General features: G+C 40.2%; 2 protein-coding genes across 3 annotated transcripts in view; both read right to left on the bottom strand.

The window, feature by feature from the left end:
* Positions 1-609: 609 nt before the first annotated feature.
* On the bottom strand, positions 610-10,616 carry COMMD2 (COMM domain containing 2). Its single transcript, XM_006063115.4, has 5 exons — positions 10,457-10,616; positions 10,284-10,361; positions 9,587-9,669; positions 3,892-4,065; positions 610-1,186 (listed from the first exon to the last, which is right to left on the bottom strand). The coding sequence occupies exons 1-5, from the start codon at positions 10,521-10,523 to the stop codon at positions 989-991; spliced, it is 600 nt and encodes a 199-aa protein (XP_006063177.1). The 5' UTR covers positions 10,524-10,616; the 3' UTR covers positions 610-988.
* A 6,204-nt stretch (positions 10,617-16,820) lies between these two features.
* The window catches only part of ANKUB1 (ankyrin repeat and ubiquitin domain containing 1), a 32,131-nt gene continuing 23,707 nt past the window's right edge, over positions 16,821-25,244 (bottom strand). For both annotated transcript variants that reach the window (XM_006063114.4, XM_044946109.2), the window contains 2 exons: positions 23,734-24,672; positions 16,821-18,176 (listed from right to left, as the gene is read on the bottom strand). In XM_006063114.4, the coding sequence (XP_006063176.3) occupies positions 18,047-18,176; positions 23,734-24,672 (1,069 nt within the window). In that variant the 3' untranslated portion in view covers positions 16,821-18,046. The remainder of the gene's footprint in view (positions 18,177-23,733; positions 24,673-25,244) is intronic.

The following is a 25,244-nucleotide window of genomic DNA, read 5'->3' as shown; positions in this document are numbered from 1 at the left end:
TCCACCCTTCCACGCAACATCCTCCTTTAGATTGTTACTCCTTAAGTCTTCCTGTGTCCCTGAGACTGACCTGCATGTCGGCATCTGAATTTTTCAGGCTAATAGCTTATAATCACCCACTTAAAAACAACACAAAACAAAAATCAAGTTTTTTTTTAAGGGAGAAGGGAAATTTGCCTGGAAAGTAGTAAACATGGCCTCCCTTTGCCCTCTTTACACTTTATTCGAACAGAATTTTAAAAAGTGACTGTAATTTATATCTAGATAATTAAGAACTGATTACAGTCTGCCTGCATCCATTGTTTGTAAATGTTGAATGGCAGCGTGTCTCTTAGATGCTTTGGTAGTAGGGAAAAAAATTAATCCTTGTTAAACTACAATATATTCACACAAATTTGAGTACTATTTAAGCTTATTAGCATGGCAACTTAAACTTAAGCAACAAGGTAAGTACTTAGTATATTCACAGCCAAATAAAATACATGAACTGCCTAAAAAATGTTGCTTTAAAAAATTCATATTCACTTCCCACTATTCTGTGGCTATTAACATCAAGGTGTGCTTTAAAGTCAAAAACATTAAATTGTCTAGAAATACTATGAATAGTAATAGAATTACACTGTGAACTTTATTTTTTTAAGTTTAGATCAATAAGGAGGAAAACAATAAACTAGTCAGGAAAAGCATCAAAAAAATATAGTCATTTATATACACAGAGATTTGAACAGTATAGATTCACTTTCAGTTGATTCAATCCTATTTACACATTTACGACACAAACTACATCTTAACTCAAGAAACTGACCATATTTAGCACCGAGAAAGAAACTTCACTTAGCCTGTGATCATGACCTCAGTATCTTGACATAGGAAAAGAAATTTTATGAAATCTCTATGCATTTATCACTATCAACTTAAATTGTTTTGAAAAATAACTACTGGTATCATCAATTCACAAATGATTCAGGAGGAAGAAAACAAATTGGGACTACTTGATATTGCGCACGACTCTCCTACAGTGGTTTGTTTTCATCTCCTCCAAGGCTTGTTCCAACTGCTGAACCAAGTGGAGCAGGGTGGCTGGGTCTGTCTGCAGAACTTGGGTGTTGTGATCTCCATTCTGATTAAGGTGGAGCTTTATAGTCACTGATGGTTTAATCTGTTGCCTGAGGCTTCTGCTTGCAAGCTTAGTTTTAAATGGAATAAAAGCATAATGACTATTTAACAATCATGCTGAACATATGAATAATGACATTATACCATACACAAAAATTGAATTCCAGATAAATCACAGACTTCAAAATGAACAGTAAACTTTAAAATCTTTGGGGGAAAAAAAAACAAAACTACAATGTATAGGTAGTCATACAGTATGCAAGGGTTTCTTAAACATGATATAAAAACAAAAATCATAAATAAAAAACTGATAAACTGAAATACATTAAAATTATTAAAATTTCTTGGAAAGATATCTAAAAATAGTGGGGGGAAAAAAGCCACAACCTGAGAAAAGATACTTTGTAACACATAAAACCAAAAAAAAGTATCAAGAATGTATGAAGAAGTGTTCTGATTTAATAAAACCCCCACAAAACCAAGAAAATTGTACAGAAGATCTATGAAAGCACTTTGCAAAAGTAATAAAAATAGATAAACACAGGAAATACATTCAATTGTATTAGAAAATGGCCAATAAAATCATGCTGTTTTATCAGACTGGCAAGAATTAGAAACCGGCCCATAAAGAGCACTGCAAAGTGATGGTAATGAAAACTCATCCACTGCTGGTGAGAGTGATGAGAGAATTACTTTGGAAAACAGATAAATTACCAGCAATTCCACTCCTAGGTACATACCGTAAACTCTTACACATATACACATATTCATAATAGTATTTGTTTCCAAGAGCCAAAAACTAGACATATCTCAAATATTCTTTACCAACAGAATGGATAAATTGAGAATCTTCATACAATGAAATGCTTACTAAATGACGGGGAAAAGAAGTAAACTATAGCAACCTGAACTGTCATCAATAAATCTAAAAATAAAATGTTTAATCAAAAAAGCAAGTTGCATATGCCTTCAAGGAGCCTGCTGCTGCTGCTGCTGCTGCTAAGTCGCTTCAGTCATGTCCGACTCTGTGAGACCCCATAGACGGCAGCCCACCAGGCTCCCCCGTCCCTGGGATTCTCCAGGCAAGAATTCTGGAGTGGGTTGCCATTTCCTCCTCCAATGAATGAAAGTGAAAAGTGAAAGTGAAGTCGCTCAGTTGTGTCTGACTCCTAGCGACCCCATGGACTGCAGCCCACCAGGCTCCTCCGTCCATGGGATTTTCCAGGCAAGAGTACTGGAGTGGGGTGCCATTGCCTTCTCCGTCAAGGAGCCTATAATCTGCTTTATACCTTCTCCTGTGTTAATATAAGCTTGTCTAGCTGAATTTCTGTAACCTATTCAGACCACTCAAATCAGAAGAATCTATTACAGTGGTTTACAAACGTTATTACACATTAGAATTACCTGGGTGACAAGAGAGCTTTAAAAAATCCTGATGCCCAGGTAAAACTCTGTACCAATAAATCAGAACCTCTGGGGCAGAACACAAATATCAGAAATTTTTTTAAGCTCCCTAAATCATTTCAATGTGCAGTCAGGTTTGGGAACTAGGGAGCTATCCCACATATTCATTTGTTCACTCTCAGATTCATGTGGGCCTTTACAACTTATGCTGTCTCCTCTCTCAATAATATTACCCTGGTTTTCTCCATTCATTTCTTTTTCTGAAATTTACCCTTCTTTTATTGATGCTTTTCTGGAACATGCCAGTGTACACTGAACTACATGAGATACAGCTTTTCTGAAATACTCAGAAGTACCTTTATTTATACAATTATATTCTTTTTTCCTCTCCAGAACCTTATTTCACAATTATCTTTAATTACTAGTAATTTTGAGACATCTAATATCACTAAACAAATAATATCTTTTCTAGCTGAGAAAGTATCTTACAAATCTGGTTCCCAAAGCATTCAGCACAGTCCTAATCAGTGATTGGATGGCATTCAATAAACATTTCTTAACTAGCTTATCTGTCACTGCTTGAGAAAGGGCTGCATGCAATGTCTGAAAATTCCTTTTTGGTTGTGTACGTGGCTTTAAAAACAGCCCAATCTCATAAAAAGAAGGCAGACATAGAATATTTATTGAATCATTTCATGAATAGAAAGTTAAAGAACAGAAAAAAATAATCTGTGCATTAAGAGTCAGGATGCTGGTTACCTTTGAAAAGAAGGATGGGGAAGTAACTTGTAAGGCAGGAAGGATGGGGAAGTAACTTGTAAGGCAAGAAGGCAAGAAGGATGCTTCTGAAGTGCTGATCATGGGTGCTGGTTTCATGGGTGTTTTTACCACATGATAATTCATTGGGTTATATACTGACCTGTGTACTTTTCTATAAATGTGCTTTATTTAGACAGAAAAAAGGTTTTCTAAAAGCTAAGCACCACTTTAAAAATATAGATAACCATCTGCTTTTCAAAATAACCTATTTCTTACAAACTTCACAAATTAAACCAATGTGAACATATTAAAAATATAAGAAAATGAGGAATTCCCTGACGGTCCAGTGGTTAGAACCCACCACTCTCACTGCCAAGAGCCTGGGTTCAATCCTTGGTTGGGGAACTAAAAAATCCCACAAGTCTTGTGGTGTGGTTAGAAAAAAAAAAAAAAAGAAAATGAACTATTTGTGAAATGGTCTAAAAATGGACATTAAAAAACTGAAGTTTCAAACCAGAATTTGGTTAAGGTGGTAAAGAATACAATAAGTGTGAAGACATAGCCTAAAATAAATCTTATATTCTATGTCAGATTTTTTTAAAAAAGTCATACCTGTACATCCAGCCGCCATTCAAGGCTGTGGTAACTGGGAAGGTCTGGTGCCAATTCACTCAGGATAGTTCTGATCTCCTTTCTGTTGTCTAGATAAAGCTGAAGCAACAATTTGTTCAATTCTTCAGGAAATCCCAGAACAAAAACAGAGTCTTGGAAATCCAGTTCAGAAATCTAAAAATGAATCAAGTTTATCAAAATTTATTTGTGTCTAATAAATGCTGAAATACTGGATATACACAAAAAAATATGAATTCTATTCTGTCTAGTAAAAGAAACAACACTCCTTAGTAAAAGGCAACCCCTGTCCACTATTCCAAATTCTGAGTTTCTGATACATGAAAATAAAAATAAGCAACAAAAGCAAAAACAAACTAATGGGACTACTTTGGATAAAAGTCTTCTGCACAGCATAGGAAAGCATCAACAAAATGAAAAGGCAACCTACTGAATGAAAGAAAAATCTGCAAATCACCTATCTAATACACAATAGCAAAATAAATAAGTAAATAAACCCATAAACAATCTGATTAAAACATGGGCAGAAGATCTGAATTCACATTTTCCAAAGAACACATATAGAAGGCCAACAGGCACATGAAAAGATGCTCAACATCACTCATCACCAGGGAAATGTAAATCAAAATGATGAGATATCACTTCACATCCACTGGAACGGAGAGTATCAAAATGACAAGAAACAAGTGTTGGTAAGGCTATGGAAAAAAGGGAACTCTTGTACACTGTTGGGAGGAACACAAATTGGTGCAGTCACTATGTACAACAGTATGGAGGTTCTTCAAAAAATTAAAAATAGAACTACCATATGATCTAGCAATTCTAATTCTGGATATTTATCCAAAAAAAGCAAAAACACAAATTCGAACAGACATATGCACCCCCAAGTTCCTGAAGCATCTGTTTACAGTGGATAAAACATGAAAACAAACTAAGTATCCACTGAACGATGAATGCATAGGGAAGTTGTGGCAAACATACACAGTGGAATATCACCCAGCCATAAAGAAATGCAATCTTGCCATTTGCAACAACATGGATGGAACTTGAGGGCATTATGCTAAGTGAATTAAGTCAGACAGAAAAAGAAATACTGTATGATCTCTCTTACATGTCAAGTCTAAGACAAACAAAAGACAAAAAAAGCCCCATCAAACTCACAGATACAGAGAACAGACTGGTGGTTGCCAGAGGCAGCGGGTAGGTGGAAGAAAACAGTTTAGGTAAATCTTCGTGCGATATTCAAATGCTGACTGGACACAGGAAAGTCATGTATTTGGTCAGTAAAGGGAGTGGGAGAGAAGGACATGGAGTCACAGATTTTGGCTATCCAATGGAACAACATTATTAGGGACCAAGCAACCCTAACATTGGCAATGACTCTCAATAGGAAAAAAGGAAACTGCCAACAGCAGGCTTGCTTTTACTCCCTTATTGGATGCCCAACATGAGGAGGGATAAACAGGTGGAGAAAAAGTAGAGGAAGCACAATTTTTTTGTTTCTCTTCCCTTAATTGTATTTACCTCAGCCACTTTAATACTCTACTTTCCTTGTTCTTTTCCAGTTTCTGCATGCCACCCTTTTGGGGAGGGGATGTCACTGTCATTAGACTTGTTTCTATTTGTAATAGCATAGGCTTAGGTTATCTTGTCCCTTTAACAAGTATTTCCTGAGATCCTACTATGGGGTAGGTCCCATGCTAGGTATACAGAACTGAATAAATCAAATGGGCTCATTGCTGGTGAGGAGGGCTTATAGTCTTTGGGGCCGAGTGGGTTAGGTTTGTTGACCAATCACATCAGGTAGTCTGTCAGAAGATTCAACTCGACTAAATCGAAGAGCAAGAGGCTAGAGATCAATTGCGAGGAGAGCAGACAGGAAGGCTCTGAAGAGGGCCAGAAAAGATCACCTCAGGAAGCAAAAATGAGTTCCCCATATCAACTAATGGAACGCAGATTTATGTGACAGAGCAGTTGCTGTGGAACACCTCTAAGTGTAACATTTTAGGGAGTCTGACAAAAGCAAATCTATAAAATATATTTTTATGTAGTTAACCACTCAAATAACCTAATTATTTCACCCTAATTATTAGGGTGAAACACCATAACTCAATAAGCCATACTGTCTTTCATCACTTCCAGCATGATGATTTGCTATCAAAATGTTAAGCCTTTAGGGCAGTTTCCCAAATTTACCTGATCTTAAGAATCATTTAAAGTACCTTGAAAATATATTCTCAAGCCCCTCTTCTGGAAAACCTGATTCAACAGGTTTGAGACAGAAACCAGGAATTTGGTTTAAAATGGTCACACAAGATTCTCACTAAAAGGTAAGTCTGAGAAACAGGAGAATGGACAATATGTAAATTAAGCCATGTGTGTGTGTGTGTGTGTGTGTGTGAGTAAAGTCACTTCAATCCTGCTGGATTTTCTGCGACCCCATGGACTGCAGCCCACCAGGCTCCTCTGTCCATTGGATTCTCCAAGCAAGAAAACTGGAGTAGATTGCCATGCCCTCCTCCAGGGGATCCTCCTGACCCAGGGATTGAACCTGAGTTTCTTATGTCTCCTGCATTGGCAGGTGGGTTCTTTACCACTAGCACCATCTGGGAAGTCCCATGTAGCCAGCTGTAATTTTTCAAATATTTTTTCTATTAAGAGCATGGAGAAACAACAACTGGTACAAGATTCCCAGCCAGTATTAAAAAGGGAAAAATGTGGGAAAAAAGGAAAAAAATACTTTATTAAAATACAAAAAGAACTGCTAAAATGCCCAGTTTGCTCAATTCTCCAACAAGCTGCTGCTGCTGCTAAGTCACTTCAGTCATGTCCGACTCTGTGCGACCCCACAGACAGCAGCCCACCAGACTCCTCCATCCCTGGGATTCTCCAGGCAAGAACACTGGAGTGGGCTGCCATTTCCTTCTCCAATGCATGAAAGTGAAAAGTGAAAGGGAAGTCACTCAGTCGTGTCCGACTCTCAGCGACCCCATGGACTGTAGCCCACCAGGCTCCTCCGTCCATGGGACTCTCCAGGCAAGAGTACTGGAGTGGGGTGTCACTGCCTTCTCCGCTCCAATAAGCTAGATACTACTAATACACAAAAAGTTAAATCATTTCATTCTCCCTCTTCTTAGGATGCACACAGTAACATGCGGAATTACAGGCAATTCTAATTTATACCAACAAGAGGTATTCATGCCAGTAGGTCACATTATAGTCAGATTATGTACGCATGGCTTCACTCAATCAATTATAAATCAGTAACAACATTACTGAAATGAGCAGATCCTACCAGGACTGATATATAGAGTATATGCACTGGTCATAACAAACACCCTCTTCCAACAACACAAGAGAAGACTCTATACATGGACATCACCAGATGGTCAACACCGAAATCAGATTGATTATATTCTTTGCAGCGAAGATGGAGAAGCTCTATACAGTCAACAAAAACAAGACCGGGAGCTGACTGTGGCTCAGATCATGAACTCCTTATTGCCAAATTCAGACTTAAATTGAAGAAAGTAGGGAAAACCACTAGACCATTCAGGTATGACCTAAATCAAATCCCTTATGATTATACAGTGGCAGTGAGAAATAGATTTAAGGGCCTAGATCTGATAGATAGAGTGCCTGATGAACTATGGACTGAGGTTCGTGACATTGTACAGGAGACAGGGATCAAGACCATCCCCATGGAAAAGAAATGCAAAAAAGCAAAATGGCTGTCTGGGGAGGCCTTACAGATAGCTGTGAAAAGAAGAGAAGCCAAAAGCAAAGGAGAAAAGGAAAGATATAAGCATCTGAATGCAGAGTTCCAAAGAATAGCAAGAAGAAGTAAGAAAGCCTTCTTCAGCGATCAATGCAAAGAAATAGAGGGAAACAACAGAATGGGAAAGACTAGAGATCTCTTCAAGAAAATTAGAGATACCAAGGGAACATTTCATGCCAAGATGGGCTCGATAAAGGACAGAAATGGTATGGACCTAACAGAAGCAGAAGATATTAAGAAGAGATGGCAAGAATACACAGAAGAACTGTACAAAAAAGATCTTCACGACCCAGATAATCACCATGGTGTGATCACTGACCTAGAGCCAGACATCCTGGAATGTGAAGTCAAGTGGGCCTTAGAAAGCCTCACTAAGAACAAAGCTAGTGGAGGTGATGGCATTCCAGTGGAGCTCGTTCAAATCCTGAAAGATGATGCTGTGAAAGTCCTGCACTCAACGTGCCAGTAAATTTGGAAAACTCAGCAGTAGCCACAGGACTGGAAAAGGTCAGTTTTCATTCCAATCCCAAAGAAAGGCAATGCCAAAGAATGCTCAAACTACCGCACAATTGCACTCATCTCACACGCTAGTAAAGTAATGCTCAAAATTCTCCAAGCCAGGCTTCAGCAATACGTGAACTGTGAACTTCCAGATGTTCAAGCTGGTTTTAGAAAAGGCAGAGGAACCAGAGACCAAATTGCCAATATCCGCTGGATCATGGAAAAAGCAAGAGAGTTCCAGAAAAACACCTATTTCTGCTTTATTTACTATGCCAAAGCCTTTGACTATGTGGATCACAATAAACTGTGGAAAATTCTGAAAGAGATGGGAATACCAGACCACCTGATCTGCCTCTTGAGAAATTTGTATGCAGGACAGGAAGCAACAGTTAGAACTGGACATGGAACAACAGACTGGCTCCAAATAGGAAAAGGAGTACGTCAAGGCTGTATATTGTCACCCTGCTTATTTAACTTCTATGCAGAGTACATCATGAGAAACACTGGACTGGAAGAAGCACAAGCTGGAATCAAGATTGCCGGGAGAAATATCAATAACCTCAGATATGCAGATGACACCACCCTTATGGCAGAAAGTGAAGAGGAACTCAAAAGCCTCTTGATGAAAGTGAAAGTGGAGAGTGAAAGGTTGGCTTAAAGCTCAACATTCAGAAAACGAAGATCATGGCATCCGGTCCCATCACTTCATGGCAAATAGATGGGGAAACAGTGGAAACAGTGTCAGACTTTATTTTTCTGGGCTCCAAAATCACTGCAGATGGTGACTGCAGCCATGAAATTAAAAGATGCTTACTCCTTGGAAGGAAAGTTATGACCAACCTAGATAGCATATTCAAAAGCAGAGACATTACTTTGCCAACAAAGGTCCGTCCTGTCTAGTCAAGGCTATGGTTTTTCCTGTGGTCATGTATGGATGTGAGAGTTGGACTGTGAAGAAGGCTGAGTGCCAAAGAATTGATGCTTTTGAACTGTGGTGTTGTAGAATACTCTTGAGAGTCCTTGGACTGCAAGGAGATCCAACCAGTCCATTCTGAAGGAGATCAGCCCTGGGATTTCTTTGGAAGGAATGATGCTAAAGCTGAAACTCCAGTACTTTGGCCACCTCATGCGAAGAGTTGACTCATTGGAAAAGACCCTGATGCTGGGAGGGATTGGGGGCAGGAGGAAAAGGGGACGACAGAGGATGAGATGGCTGGATGGCATCACTGACTCGATGGACGTGAGTCTGAGTGAACTCCGGGAGTTGGTGATGGACAGGGAGGCCTGGCGTGCTGCGATTCATGGGGTCGCAAAGAGTCGGACACGACTTAGCGACTGAACTGAACTGAAACCTCCTTAAGGTCCTGGTAATACAAAAGTACCCACAAAAGCCCTTACCATGAGCTTCGAACTTTCAGTGAGGAGGTATATTAATCCTTCCACACCATGTTGGACAGTGTCACTACTCACACTGAGTTTTCCTGAAAAACAGTAAATATTATCCATTACTCCATGTTTTCAAACACTGCAATAAAAATAATTTTGGTAATAACCTCCTGTTCATTCGCCATCCCAGGCAAATGCCTTCAGTTATTTCCCACCATGTAACCTTCTTTACAAAAGACAGATGCGTGGAGACAATACCAGGTGTACTATCACTCTCCTGAGCGCGCAGCCACTTCCAGTCTAACAGAAGAGTTACAATATCGGAAACCTCCCCTCGTCCATTGGGGGAAAAATAGTTCAGTAAAAGCAGATGTCTGAGCAAGGAACAACAGCCAAACACTTGCGTATTTATGGTTCACCGAACTAGTCCACACACTTGGATGCATGTAACCATCATAGTGTAATGGCAGATGGTGTTACGTCCATTACACGCCAAAACCCACAAGCTTTAAGAAAAAAACTCAGTATTTAGAGCACGGGCAGGATCTGCGCCCTGACTTAAGACCCCTTCTGCTTTTATTATGCCACAAACGGGGCGGGGCGGGGGGGGGAACACCCTTGTACCCAGAACCTCGTCCTCTCTAGGGAGATAGAGAACGGCCCACACTTCCCCGAGAAGATTGCACCGCTGTGCCTCCCCGTTTCTTACTGGCAGCGCCTTCGTAGATCTTAGGGTTCGAGCCACGCCTCAGGAACTCCACCGCAATTCGCCCAAACTCTGCGACCACTGCAACGGAAGCCAGGAGACCCTGAGCGCCTGGCAATCCCCCGATCCCCTCCCCAGACCGAAGGGAACCACCCTCCGCCGCCGCGCGCCCTGACCCGCGCTGTCCACTTTCGGCAGGAAGGCCAGGTGCTCCTTGTGCTCCTCCGACAGGTCCAGCAGCATCTTCCCTGGCTAGCCAATTTCACTGTGCAGCGCCAACCCCACCCTCGCGACTTCCGGGGCCTGAGTCCAAGCGTAAAGAGGCTCCGGAGCTTCAGCGCCCGGAGGTTTGGGTTCCGCCTGAAGGCCGTCCTACACTCAAACGCCTTCCTAGGCGCAGACTGAGAGCTGGAGATCCTTCGGTTTGCAAATCAGATGTCGCCTGAGGGGCTCAGAATGCCTTGCTCTGAGGAAGATGAAAATAAGTTTAAAATTCGACTCGCCCCCTTGCGGGGCTTACATTAATAATGTTAGCAGCTAACATTTATGAAGCACTATGTCAGAAACTGTTCTTAGGTTTATTAACTTGTTTAGAGTTCACAAGAACCTTATGAGATAGGTACCCTTATTGTCCCCGATAGAGTTAAGTAAACTGAGACAGGTCAAGCAACTGAAACTTTTTTGAGAGCTAAGTAGTTTGCTCAGAGCTTCTGTATATATTATCTTACTTGATTTATCTCAATAACCATGCCATCGTTTGTACAGACGGGCCATTTGTACGGCGCCGGTCATCATTTGTACATGAAGAATCCAAAGCTCCAGACACGGTGTTATCAGCCAGGGACAGAGTTGGAAGAAGGTCAGAGCCTTTGACCACCTGCTCCGAAATCCATCATTCTGCACAGCATCCTGAAAGATGGAGGTTTGTAACAAGTTCCGTGAGTGACTATAAATTAGGATAAAGATGAGGAGGAAGACAATGACCCATGCTTGTCTTTATTTTTTATGTTTTAAGGGCAGTGGGAGCATTTGGTTCCTTTACTAACTCAATCTTCTCACTCAAATATAATAGTCTTTTATATTTGAATATTATATTCAAATATAAGAGACTATTAAACAGCTTATTAATAAGAATATGACTCCTCAATTCTCACTCTCATAGTGAAGGAAAGGGTTGGGGAAAAGACAAATTTCACATCTATGGTTGTTATATCTAGGTATATAGATAAAAAGCTAACTATAAAAGACTCTTGAGAGTCCCTTGGACTGCAAGGAGATCCAACCAGTCCATTCTAAAGGAGATCAGTCCTGGGTGTTCATTGGGAGGACTGATGCTAAAGCTGAAATTCCAATACTTTGGCCACGTCATACGAAGAGTTGAGTCATTGGAAAAGACCCTGATGCTGGGAGGGATTGGGGGCAGGAGGAGAAGGGGACGACAGAGGATGAGATTGCTGGATGGTATCACTGGCTCGATGGACGTGAGTTTGAGTGAACTCCGGGAGTTGGTGATAGAAAGGGAGGCCTGGCGTTCTGCGATTCATGGGGTCACAGTCAGACATGACTGAGTGACTGAACTGAACTGATGCTCCAAGATATCTATATGCCATCTCCAGAGAAGAACTGAACATTGGAAATGTTTTCAGCTCTCCTCTCTGCGTCTCCTTCATCCCTTACGTGCGACTGAAACTGAAATTGTTTCCTATTGTTGTTGTTCAGTCACTGAGTCATGTCCAACTTTTTGCTTCCCCATGGACTGCAGCATGCCAGGCTTCACTGCTTCCTATGTGGGGGCACAGAAAGTCAGATCCTTAAACGTGTTAGGTCTTGAAGCAGCATTTGCAGAGAGAGTACAATTTTTACTTAGACTATGTTGCAGATCAGCAAAAATGGTATTTTCTGAAGATTTTATTCATACATTATTGAGAGAATGTCCATTATGGAGGGAAAAAGGAATGCTGAAATGAGTTTACGAATAGGTATACTATTATGCCAATATACCATAGCATTTCTTCTCTGTGATCTCAGGGACTTCAGCAGGAGAGATGATGGGGGTTGGGGGTGAGGATGGGAAATAAGGATGAACAGAATGGGGTGGTCAAGGAAGGTGGTCAAAAAGCCAAGTTATAGCTGGGGAAACCAGCCTGGGAGTTAGAACTTGCTAGGATAATGTATAGAGTGACTTTCTGGTACCAGGTGTTTTATGGTTGTTTAGAAGTAATTACCTGACTGAAAAATCAAAACTCTAGATTCCAGATCTGAATCTGACACTTAACTACTTGTAGGACCTCCACCAAGTTGTTTTTATATGTTACCAATTTAGCCTCTTCATTTGTAAAACGTGTGCTTCAATGCTGACTGTCCTTAGTGTGCCAGGGCTGCCATGATGCTCAGACGAATTAACAAATTCATATCAAGAAATTGATCTTGATGATCAAATTAAATAAATCAGCATTAAGCAAGTGATTTGAAAGTGGAAGTATTTATATTTTATGAGCAGATGTTGTGTGCACATGTCATTGAGAATGCCTTGTACATGATTATCATAAAATTCATTTATTTAATTTAACAAATATTTATGGAGCAGTTATTCAAAGCTCAAGCATATGCTATTCCTTGGCAATTTAGAGGTGAATACAACACTGTCCTTGCCTAAGAGAAGATAGTAAAGGAGTCAGTCAAGTAATTTCAATACAGTGTGAAAGTGGTAATACCTGAGGAAAGAACAGAATGACCCAGAGCAAAGAGAAGGTGACGCTTAACTTTGATTTCAGTAAGATTCAAGTTTGAAATAAATGTCCCACGGTATCCTGTCTATGCTAATATACTGCTTGACAACTGTTTAATATTGTAAGAAAGTAAGACCTTAATATCACTTCATACTATCTTACTTCTAGAGCTAAAGTGAATAAAGAATAAAAACTCAACAGTTTTTCAGTTGATTCTGGCAGGGAATCAATTGTGCTGTCACATTCTTTTCTTATCATCCTCCCCCTCATCTACCTTCCTTTCCCCTCATATTTCTTCATATTTCTTTCTTCTTCATAGACATTCCCGCCCCAGGAACTTTGTACCAGGCATCTCCTTGGTTATGTTTCAGTGATAGGCAAATAGTTTTCTTTCCAATCCCAAAGACAGGCAATGCCAAAGAATATTCAAACTACCCCACAATCACATTCATTTCACACGCTAGCAAAGTAATGCTCAAAATTCTCCAAGCAAGGCTCCAGCAGTATGTGAACTGAGAACTTCTAGATGTTCAAGCTGGATTTAGAAAAGGCAGAGAAACCAGAGATCAAATTGCCAACATACATTGGATCATAGGAAAAGCAAGAGAATTCCAGAAAAACACCTACTTCTGCTTTGTTGCCTACGCTAAAGCCTTTGACTATGTGGATCACAACGAACTGTGCAACATTCGTAAAGAGATGGGAATACCAGACCACCTTACCTGCCTCCTGAGAAATCTGTATACAGGTCAAGAAGCAGCAGTTAGAACTGGACATGGAAAAACAGACCAGTTCCAAATTGGGAAAGGAGTACATCAAGGCTATATATTGTCCCCCTGCTTATTTAACTTATATGCAAAGTACATCATGTGAAATCCTAAGCTGGATGAAGCACAAGCTCCATCAAGATTGCCAGGAGAAATATCAGTAACCTCAGACATGCAGATGACACCACCCTTATGGCAGAAAGCAAAGAGGAATTGAAGAGCCTCTTCATGAAAGTGAAAGAGGAGTGTGAAAAAGCTGGCTAAAAACTCAACATTCAAAAAATGAAGATCGTGGCATCTAATCCCATCACTTCATAGCAAATAAATGGGTAAACAATGGAAACAGTGACAGACTTTCTTTTTGGGGGCTCCAAAATCACTGCAGATGGTGACTGCAGCCATGAAATTAAAAGATGCTTGCTCCTTGGAAGAAAAGCTATGACCAACCTAGACAGCATATAAAAAGCAGAGATGTTACTTTGCCAACAAAGGTCCATCTAGTCAACACTACGGTTTTTCCTGTAGTCATGTATGAATGTGAGAGTTGGACCATAAAGAGGGTTGAGCATCAAAGAATTGATGCTTTTGAACTGTGGTGTTGGAGAAGACTCTTGAGAGTCCCTTGGACTGCAAGGAGGTCAAACCAGTCAATCCTAAAGGAAATCAGTCCTGAATATTCATTGGAAGGACTGATGCTGAAGCTGAAACTCCAATACTTCGGCCACCTGATGGGAAGAACTCATTGGAAAAGACCCTGATGCTGGGAAAGATTTAAGACAGGAGGAGAAGGGAATGACAGAGGATGAGATAGTCGGATGGCATCACCGACTCTCTGGACATGAGTTTGAGCAAGTTCCAGGAGGTGGTAATGGACAGGAAAGCCTGGCATGCTACAGTCCATGGGGTGACAAAGAGTCGGACATGAATGTTCGACTGAATTGAACTGAACTGATTATCTCTTGCAAGGAATTGCAGTTCAGTTCAGCACATGGTCAAGGGGAAGGTAACATGGTGGCATCCATCACATGAACTGCCCTCTCATGAGTCTGAGGCTGGCATCAAGTAGTTTATTAATTAGCTCCTAAAATTTTTCTCATTATTTTAGTTAACTTTTTTTAACTGTATGATAAAATTCACTCAGAAAAGGGTACAGAGTTGGGGGGAAAAAAAACCACTTCTTGTCGAATTTTCTCAAATTGACCACATCTATTAGCCCAGATCAAGAAATAGAATGTTACCAGTACCCCAGAACCTGTGCTGTGCTTTCTTCCAGTTACAATCCCCTCTTACTGTCTCTGCAATGACTAACACTTCGGTACATGCTGCCTACAACATTTCTTCAGCATCATCTTTCCTTTTTTTGGTATCAACTTTGTATATGCCCAACCGTATAATATCAAACTAGAAACCTATTTTTAGATGGCTTTAGATTTTAGGTGTCTCTGACTATTATAAGGATCTACCTTATAAACCTTTCTAGCAAATAGAATAAAAAATTTAAAATATTAAAAAAAACATTTAATAAGTGATTTGTAAGACTTCTACACTAAAAACTAAAAACTTTGATGAGTGAAATCAAGGAAGACTTAAATAAATGGGGACATATACCATGTATGGTGAGATATATGGTGGGTTGTAAGATTCACTATTATTAAGAAGTTAGTTTCGAACAATCAAAATCCCAATAGGCTTTTTTAAAAAATAGAAGATAGCAAGTTTATTTTATTTTTATTATTTTTTACACATATATTTAAAAATCTTTTGGAAATGCAAGTGGCTGCTGTTTTTGCTTTTATTATTTTTTACACATTTATTTTAAAATCTTTTTGGAAATGCAAGTGGCTAAGAATAGCCAAAACAAACAAGGAAAAAGAACAAATCAATTATAAATTGATTTTTGACAAAGGTGCCAAGGTCCTAGGGCTTCCCTGGTGCCTCAGTGGTAAAGTCACCTACCAATGCAGGAGACACAGTATTGATTTCTGGGTCAGGAAGATCTCCTGGAGAAGGAAATGGTGACCCACTCCAGCATCCTTGCCTAGGAAATCCTATCGACAGAGCAGCATGGAGATCTACAGTCTGTGGGGTCACAAAGAGATGGACACCACTTAGCGACTAAACACGCATAGACCTGAAGAACTCTGAAACTTCTAGAAGAAAACATTTGAGAATATCTTCATGGCTTTGGGGTGGGCAAAGATTTCTTAGAGAGGAAGCAGAAAGCATGAACTATAAAAGAAAAAATGATAAACTGTACTTCATTGGAGTTAAAAATTTTCATTCATCAAAAGACACCATTAATAAAATGAAAGAGCCCACAGATTAGTAAAAAATGCCTACAGTACACACATCTGACAAGGAACTTGTATCATGAATATATAAGACTCTCCAATAAACCAATAATTAAAAGATAAACAACAGAATTTTTTAAATGGACAAAAACTTAATTGACACATCACAAAATAAACAGTACAAATAGCCAAGAACCACATGAAAAAGCATTCAATATTATTAGTCATCAAGGAAATGCAAATTAAAACCACAATGAGAAGTCATTTCAAACCCACTAGAATAAAAATCAAAAGTACTAATGACACCAAATTTTGGTGAGTCTGTAAAGTGACCAGAACACTTGTAACTAGAGGTGTAAAACTATAATACTGCTTTGGAGAACTGTTAGGTAGGTTCTTATGTTACTATATATTTACTGTATTATCACACAGTTCCATACCTAGATGTTTGCCCTCAAAGAAATGAAAGGATATGTCCAGAAAAAGACCTTTACCATAATGTTTAAAGCAGCTTTATTTACAGTATTGCAAAACTGGAGACACTCCAAATGTCATACATCTGAATACATTGTGATGTGACCACATAGTGGAATACTACTCAATAGTAAAAAAAGATTCAAGGAAGACTTGTATAGAGGAAGTGCAAATATTGGAGTTATTTATTAGACCTGGACTGGAAAATAACTATGAATAACATGTCCAAAATATTAGAAGACTAGTAAAGTATTTAATCAGAGCAGCAGAAACTGTAAAAAAAAAATAATTAACAAGTTAGAAAACAAATATACAATATAAAGAGTAAACAAAAGGAGCAGTTCATTGTAGAAAACTAATAAAATTAGTAAAATTGACAAAACCATTACAAGACTGACTATTCATGGCAAAAATAAAAATAGGGCAAAAGATACTAGCAATGATATCATCAATGAATAAAGGAATATTACTACATAGAGAAAAAGAAAAGAATGTACTACTAATACATGCAACAATGTTAATGAGCCTCAATAGATTAAGTTGAGAAAAATAACCCAGACACAAAGTGAACAGCTATATGATTTCTTTAATTGGAAAGTGTTATATACGGAGATATATCAGGAAATCAGAATAGCAGTTGTCTATATGGATTAAGATAAATTTAGGAGCTTGAAGGAACTTTCTGGGGTAATGGAAGTCTTTACGTCTTGACTGGGGTATTAGTTACACAGATGTATATGTTTGTTCAATCTGTTGAATCTTACATTTAAGATCTTTGTAATTCACTGTAGGTAAACTCTACATCAGTTTAAAAAAATTAATAGCAAGCAGTGTCTTAGCAGAAATTCAAAAGATATCTGAGACCAGTATTAGACGTAGATGGTGTTTATAACTCTACCAGGGACTTTCCCTATATCAGTTCAGTTCAGCCGCTCAGTCATGTCTGACTCTTTGCCACCCCATGGACTGCAGCACGCCAGGTTCCCCGTCCATCACCAACTCCTGGAACTTGCTCAAACTCATGTGCATCGAGTTGGTGATGCCATCCAGCCATCTCATGCTTATATAGAATATTTTTCCTATATAGAATTTTTTGAATTAATATTCTACTGTGTACTGCGATCATATGTTTAAAAAACAAAAATCATTTTTAAAAGTCCCAGGAAAGCAAATAATAATAAGAGAGGCAGAGAGAGGGAGAAAATAAACATTCCTGCTCATGTCCTTGTTTCTCACCTTCCCAGTTGCCCTACTACCATAGGCAACTGCTTTTCTCAGTTTCCTATGAATTATACCTCAGACTCTTTGTGTCAAAACAAATGCCCTAAATTTTCACTTAGGGTGATGGAGTTTTTGAAAACATGGTATTGAACTTTAAATATTCATGTAGCATCAGAACTGTTATCAGAAGCCCCCAAATTAAAACAGTTATTAGAAACTTTAGCATTAGAATTAGAAGTTCTGTCTGACCAGGTCTTCATACAAACTGGGGTTGTTGTGACTTTTCAAAGCACAATTTCTGGAGGATTTTCACATGCTGTCAAGCCTCCTTGGATAGTCAGATTAGAAATGCTCTTTTTCGCTAGGACTCTTGCTATTCCTAACTGCTGAAGCCATCGTTTCTCTTTAAAGGCACTGCAAGAAAACAGGGCATAATTTATAAGGAGGTCCATTCTTGTCCCCATTTATAGATAAAGTGATGGAAATCTTGGGCTTATTTTGTTGTTTCTGTGGCTGGTTTGTCTTGTCCTATGAGGAAGTAAACAGGAAAAAGGAATCTTTCTAAAACCATTTCCTTGTGAAGCAGTGGGAATGAAATCATCCCAAGGCAATACCAAAAGGTGAGCACTCACAGCTAGAAACAGAAAGCCACTCAATGTCATAGAATTTGCTGGGTTGAAGCTTTTTTATTTTTTGGCCGTGCTATGCAACTTGCAGGAACCTTAGTTTCTGAACTAGGGATTGAACCCACTTCCTTGGCAGCAAAAACCTGGGGTGCTAACCACTGGACAACAGGGAATTCCCTCCTTGGCACTTTTTATCAAAATGAAACAAAACAAAGCAACATAGAGAGTTCTGCTTTTATCAGGAGCATAAGAGCCCATCAGAAACATCTTTGGGTATTACCATCTATTCTCAGTGCACCCTGAACCTTCTGGACCAGTCCTCCACATTTGGATCTTCACTAAGCTGGATTTCCAGGTTACATCAAGTTCACTGGAATCAGACAATAAGCTGTAAGGAAGACAGTTTTCTAGGCACACCTTGGCAATATTCTTTGATGTGTATAAAGCTGACACTGTCTTCTGAGGAATGAGACTCAGTCACTGTCAGCTCCACACCAGCCACCTGCACTCACCACCTGAGACCCACATTAGCATTGGATCTGAGTTAACTCAATACTCTGAGTCAACCCTCACAAGTATATTTTTGTGAAGCTAAAGATGGCATTCCTAAAGACTTCCCTGGTGGTCTCATGGCTAACTCTCTGTGCTCCCAATGCAGGGGGCCCAGGTTCAATCCCTAGTCAGGGAACTAGATCCCACAGGCCACAACTAAAAGACTGAAGATTCTGCCTGCTGCAACTAAGACCAAGCACAGCCAAATAAATAAATAATAATAAATATTAAAATAAATGAATGAATAATGTTAAAAAAAATGTGGAGTTCCTGAATGACACGTAGTCCAACAAATGCTCTCATATGATGCCAGATGAAATGTCTGGGGTCCTGGTTTGGGAGATCACATTTCTCACACAGTTGGGAACATCTAATGGACTGTCCCTGACCCGGTTCTCCTGGGTCACCACCACGAAGGATTAGTCAGGCTCTTTCCCATCTCCTGGCTATGATACTAGCTTGATGAAGGTGGACCCCACCATCAAGATGGCACATGTCCATTTTTCACATTTTGGCCCAAGAGCTGTAACTGGTCCTTCAGCGCAAAGTGCTCAGACTACCTGGCTGCCAGGCTTAACTGCCAGCTTCAGATGGACATGAGTGCTTTCATGACTTCTGTGAGGGGGGACATGAGTCAAACCAGAGAGAGATTTTCAGGGGCGTAAGGTGTGCAGTTTCCCCCGTGCCCTCCACAACACACCAACAGGGGAATGTGGGATCATCCTGGGAAAGATGCTGTGGGAAAGGGAGAAGACAGATGGGAAGGCAGTCAAGAGTACAAATGCAAGGAAGAGAAAAATATTGGGAAATGAGGAACAATAAGTTTGGAAATAAGATTTCTATTCTCACCCTCATTGTGCTCAGTTTAGTTCAGTCACTCAGTTGAGTCTGACTTTGTGACCCCATGGACTGCAGCACGCCAGGATTCCCATCCATCACCAACTCCCAGAGCTTGCTCAAACTCATATCCATCAAGTCAGTGATGCCATCCAACCATCTCATCCTCTGTTGTCCTCTTATCCTCCTGCCTTCAATCTTTCCCAGCATTAGGGTCTTTTCCACTGAGTCAGCTCTTCGTATCAGGTGGCCAAAGTATTGGAGCTTCAGCTTCTTCCAATGAATATTCAGAACTGATTTCCTTTAGGATTGACTGGTTTGATCTTGCAGTCCAAGGGACTCTCAAGAGTCTTCTCCAACACCACAGTTCAAAGGCATCAATTCTTCGATGCTCAGCCTTCTTTATGGTCCAACTCTCACATCCATACATGACTACTAGTAAAACCATAGCTTTCACTAGACAGACCTTTGTCGGCAAAGTAATGTCTCTGCTTTTTAATATGCTGTCTAGATTGGTCATAGCTTTTCTTCCAAGGAGCAAGCATCTTTTAATTTCATGGCTGCAGTCACCATCTGCAGTGATTTTGGAGCCCCCCAGAATAAAGTCTGTCACTGTTTCCATTGTTTCCCCATCTGTTTGCCATGAAGTGATGGGATCGGATGCCATGATCTTCATTTTTTGAATGTTGAGTTTTAAGCCAGCTTTTTCACACTCCTCTTTCACTTTCATGAAGAGGCTCTTCAATTCCTCTTTCTTTCTGCCAGAAGGGTGGTGTGATCTGCATATCTGAGGTTATTGATAATTTTCTTGGCAATCTTGATGCCAGCTTGTGCTTCATCCAGCTTGGGATTTCACATGATGTACTTTGCATATAAGTTAAATAAGCAGGGGGACAATATATAGCCTTGATGTACTCCTTTCCCAATTTGGAACTGGTCCGTTTTTCCATGTCCGGTTCTAACTGTTGCTTCTTGACCTGCATACAGATTTCTCAGGAGGCAGGTAAGGTGGTCTGGTATTCCCATCTCTTTCAGAATTTTCCATTTTTTGTTGTCATCCACGTAGTCAAAGGCTTTGGCGTAGTCAATGAAGCAGAAATAGATGTTTTTCTGGAATTCCCTTGCTTTTTCTATGATCCAGTGGTTGTTGGCAATTTGATCTCTGGTTCCTCTGTCTTTTCTAAATCCAGCTTGAACATCTGGAAATTCTCGGTTCATGTACTGTTGGAGCCCCGCTTGGAGAATTTTGAGCATTACTTTGCAATCGTGTGAGTTGAGTGCAACTGTGCAGTAGTTTGAACATTCTTTGGCATTGCCTTTCTTTGGGATTGGAATGAAAACTGACCTTTTCCAGTCCTGTGGCCACTGCTGAGTTTTCCAAATTTGCTGGCATATTGAGTGCAGCACTTTCACAGCATCATCTTTCAGGATTTGAAATAGCTCAACTGGAATTCCATCACCTCCACTAGTTTTGTTTGAAGTGATGCTTCCTAAGGCCCACTTGATTTCCCATTCCAGGATGTCTGCCTCTAGGTGAGTGGTCACACCATCATGGTTATCTGGGTCATTAAGATATTTTTTTGTGTGATTCTTCTGTGTATCCTTGCCACCTCTTCTTCATATCTTCTGCTTCTGTTACGTCCATATGGTTTCTGCCCTTTATCAAGCCCATCTTTGCATGAAGTGTTCCCTTGGTATCTCTAATTTTCTTGAAGAGATCTCTAGTCTTTCCCATTCTATTGTTTTCCTCTATTTCTTTTCATTGATCATTGAGGAAGTCTTTCTTATCTCTCCTTGCTATTATTTGGAACTCTGCATTCAAATGGGTAGATCTTTCTCTTTCTCCTTTGCCTTTGGCTTCTCTTCTTTTCTCAGCTATTTGTAAGGCCTTCTCAGACAACCTTTTTGCCTTTTTGCTTTCTTTTTCTTGGGGATGATCTTGATCACCAGCTCCTGTACAGTGTCTTGAACCTCCATCCATAGTTCTTCAGGCACTCTATCAAATCTAATCTCTTGAATCTATTTCTCACTTCCACTGTATAATCGTAAGGGATTTGATTTAGATCATACTTGAATGGTCTAGTGGTTTTCTCTACTTTCTTCAATTTCAGTCTGAATTTGGCAATAAGGAGTTCATGATCTGAGCCACAGTCAGCTCCCAGTCTTCTTTTGCTGACTGTATAGAGCTTTTCCATCTTCAGCTGCAAAGAATATAATCAATCTGGTTTTGGTATTGACCATCTGGTGATGTCCATGTGTGGTATCTTCGTTTGTGTTGTTGGAAGAGGGTGTTTGCTATGACCAGTGTGTTCTCTTGGCAAAGCTCTGTTAACCTTTGCCCTGCTTCATTTTGTACTCCAAGGCCAAACTTGCCTGTTACTCCAAGTATCTCTTGACTTCCTACTTTTGCATTCCAGTCCCCTGTGATGGAAAGGACATCTTTTTTGGTGTTAGTTCTAGAAGGTCTTGTAGGTCATCACAGAACTGTTTAACTTCAGCTTCTTCGGCATTAGTGCTTGCAGCATAGACTTGGATTACTGTGATATTGATTGATTTGCCTTGGAAACGAAGAGAGATCATTCTGTCGTTTTTGAGATTGCACCCAAGTACTCCAGTTTGGATTCTTTTGTTGACTACGAGGTCTACGAGGTCCATTTTTTCTATGGGATTCGTGCCCACAGTAGTAGATATAATGGTCATCTGTATTAAATTCACCCATTCCAGTCCATTTTAGTTCACTGATTCCCAAAATGTCGATGTTCACTCTTGCCATCTCCTGTTTGACAACTTCCAATTTACCTTGATTCATGGACCTAACATTCCATAGTGCTATGCAATATTGTTCTTTACAGCATCGGATCTTGCTTCCATCACCAGTTACATCCACGGTTTTAGGGCTAAAATTATTCCCACCAGTAGGTGGCAACGATCTAGCTGATATAAAGACAAATACAGAAAAGCCACTAAAACAATCTAGCTTTGTTTTTTCTTTCCTTCTCATGATATTGAGTAAGGGGGAAAGCCATTCATAAATCTATATTTCCACTGTAATCATGGCACCCAAGAATGCCTCATAAGTGGTGGATGGGTCCTGAGATCTAATTAGAGTTCTGTTTTCAGTGTAAAATGATGACCCACATATAAAATTTTACCTTATGAAATGAATGTGCCTGAAAAATTTGCTTCTGACACACTTGTTATGTCTTTAAATGTGATAATGGATTACTTTTTAAACTTACCTTAAATGTTAATATCAATTCTATTCTCTTATCCAACATAGTTCTCCCCCAGCCTGTATAGCTTGTCTATAAATCAACTGAAGTCTTATGATTCAGTTTGTCATTAAATTGTTCTTTTCTTCCCTTCCACTTTCACTACCATCCAGGCTTCCATTGACACTTTTGATATCTCCCAGATTGCAAGTTTCCCCCTTCTCCCTTTAATTATAATTAGCAATTCCTTTTAGTTTAAAGAAAATGCAGCAGCAGCAGCAAGGGAACTTGTTCATTGATACAACTCTTCTCTTCCTGAAAATTTGATGAGTAGAATACAACATGGATGGGCCAATAAAATCAGTTCATTTTGTCCTGAATATGAGGTTAGGCTGAGGACCTTGAAGCTGAGGACTGATGCATTGGAACAACCTGTGTTACACCATATGGCATGTTAGGGCTTCATGGACCATTTGTTCCCTGTGTATGTGTATTAGCCACTCAGTTGTGTCCAACTCTGTGGGACCCCATGGACTGTAACCCACCAGGCTTCTCTGTCCATGGGATTCTCCAGGCATGCATACTGAAGTGGATTGCCATGCCCTCCTCCAGAGGAGCTTCCCAACCTAGGGATCAAACTCAGGTCTCCTGCATTGCAGGCAGACTCTTTACCATCTGAGCCACAAGGTTGTACCCTAGAGCTGCCCTATTAAAGTTCACCTTTGTTTGAAGAGAAAAGCTTACCTGGCCACAGCTAAGCAGTAGATGGCATTCTCCCTTGGAGTCCTCCCACTATGCTCTGAGAAAGATGCGAAGGAAGATCTGAGTAAAAAGTCAGCACTGGGAGTTGCATAGTAAAAAGATGGGTGTGAATAGCCCACTCTTGAAATTGGAGGGAGAGGGACTTGGGGCATATATGTATTTTTTATGAGCTTTTCTTTTTTCCTAGTTGTGGCAGTAGTTTTTTTCCAGCTTTGTTGTCTTTTTTGTAATTCAGAGAGTGTGTTTGCATCTACCAGTGGAGGAAATCTGACTATCTCTTCTCTTGTGTCCTGCTGTGCAACTGCCAAAGGACAGGCAAGTTTCCTGCTCACAGTTTGCTCCTTGAGGGGCGGCAGTTTGCTCTCAATGCCTCCTTGTGAGTCTTTGTCCATAGCCTTCTGCCAGCTCTTGGAGGTCATTTTGGGTTTGGTGAAGCCGTCCACCATCACAACGTCTCCAACTTTTGCCCCCAAGACCCTTGCCCCGCAAAGCTGGCCTTTATTCAGGTTGTGACTCTGAGCTCTGAGTACCCATTGTTTTATTTTAATATAAATCCTCATGGAGACTGAGATTTTCAGAAAAGAAACCGTGGACCACATTTTACTCAGTAAATACAACACACAGTCTTTATGCTTGTGTTTGCACGCAATGGTCAGAGGAGTTTGTCCTGCTGCGTTTTTGCAATCCAGGCACAGCACGCTGCAATTGACAAAGGCCTTCAGAATCAACAGTTGGCCAGCTTCCGCGGCTGCATGAATGGGGCATTTAGAGACGTCTGTGTGCAGGGCTTCCTGGCACCATGCTCGGTAGGGGTGCACGCCAACTGTCTCGTGGGGCCGCACACCCTGTTTCAGGGCCCATTCAGTGAGCTCAATGTACCCATAAAAGGCAGCGATGTACAGGACAACCCTTTTCTGATACCTGAATGAATGAAAACAAGCCAGAGCAAACAGACAAATATAGTTTCACTAAATACTCCCTGAAGCATACTAGTTAAAATATTTATTTCTTCCTAACTTTTACCTAAAATGTTTTCAGAAAAGGCCTATAGTAATATACGGGCTTCCCAGATGGGGCTAGTGGTAAAGAACCCACCTGTCAATGCAGAAGACACAAGAGATACGGGTTCAGTCTCTGGGTGGGGAAGATCCCCTGGAGGATGAAATGGCAACCCACTCCAGTATTCTTGCTTGGAGAATCCCATGGGTAGAGGAGCCTGGAGGGCTACAATCCATGGGGTCACAAAGAGTCGGGACACAACTGAAGTGACTTAGCACACAATATGCAGGTTAAATCACACAGGCCTTGCTTATACACACTGTCCTACTGTGCATATGTAAATAATTCAAACTGGTTTCTTTGGAGCAGTTTTCTTTTTTATGAAAATCAAATGTTCAAGAAAAATATTAAGCTTTGTATTAACTGGGAAAGTACAGGAAGAGATTCAGTACATTTTTAGACATTTGAACGATTTGTATGTTTGTTTGCTTTGT

This window comes from Bubalus bubalis, chromosome 1, assembly GCF_019923935.1.
Source record: "Bubalus bubalis isolate 160015118507 breed Murrah chromosome 1, NDDB_SH_1, whole genome shotgun sequence".
In the NCBI taxonomy this organism is placed as follows: domain Eukaryota; kingdom Metazoa; phylum Chordata; class Mammalia; order Artiodactyla; family Bovidae; genus Bubalus; species Bubalus bubalis.
The sequence above is the reverse complement of the archived record's forward strand: the minus strand, read 5'-3'. Positions and strand labels throughout refer to the sequence as shown.

Coding starts and splice junctions, on each gene's coding strand:
- COMMD2 (XM_006063115.4), bottom strand. CDS start 10,523: ATGCTGCTGGACCTGTCGGAGGAGCACAAGGAGCACCTGGCCTTCCTG. Junction 10,362..10,456: donor GCCGAAAGTGGACAGCGCGG/GTCAGGGCGCGC, acceptor CTTCCGTTGCAG/TGGTCGCAGAGTTTGGGCGA. Junction 9,670..10,283: donor GATCTACGAAGGCGCTGCCA/GTAAGAAACGGG, acceptor ACTGTTTTTCAG/GAAAACTCAGTGTGAGTAGT.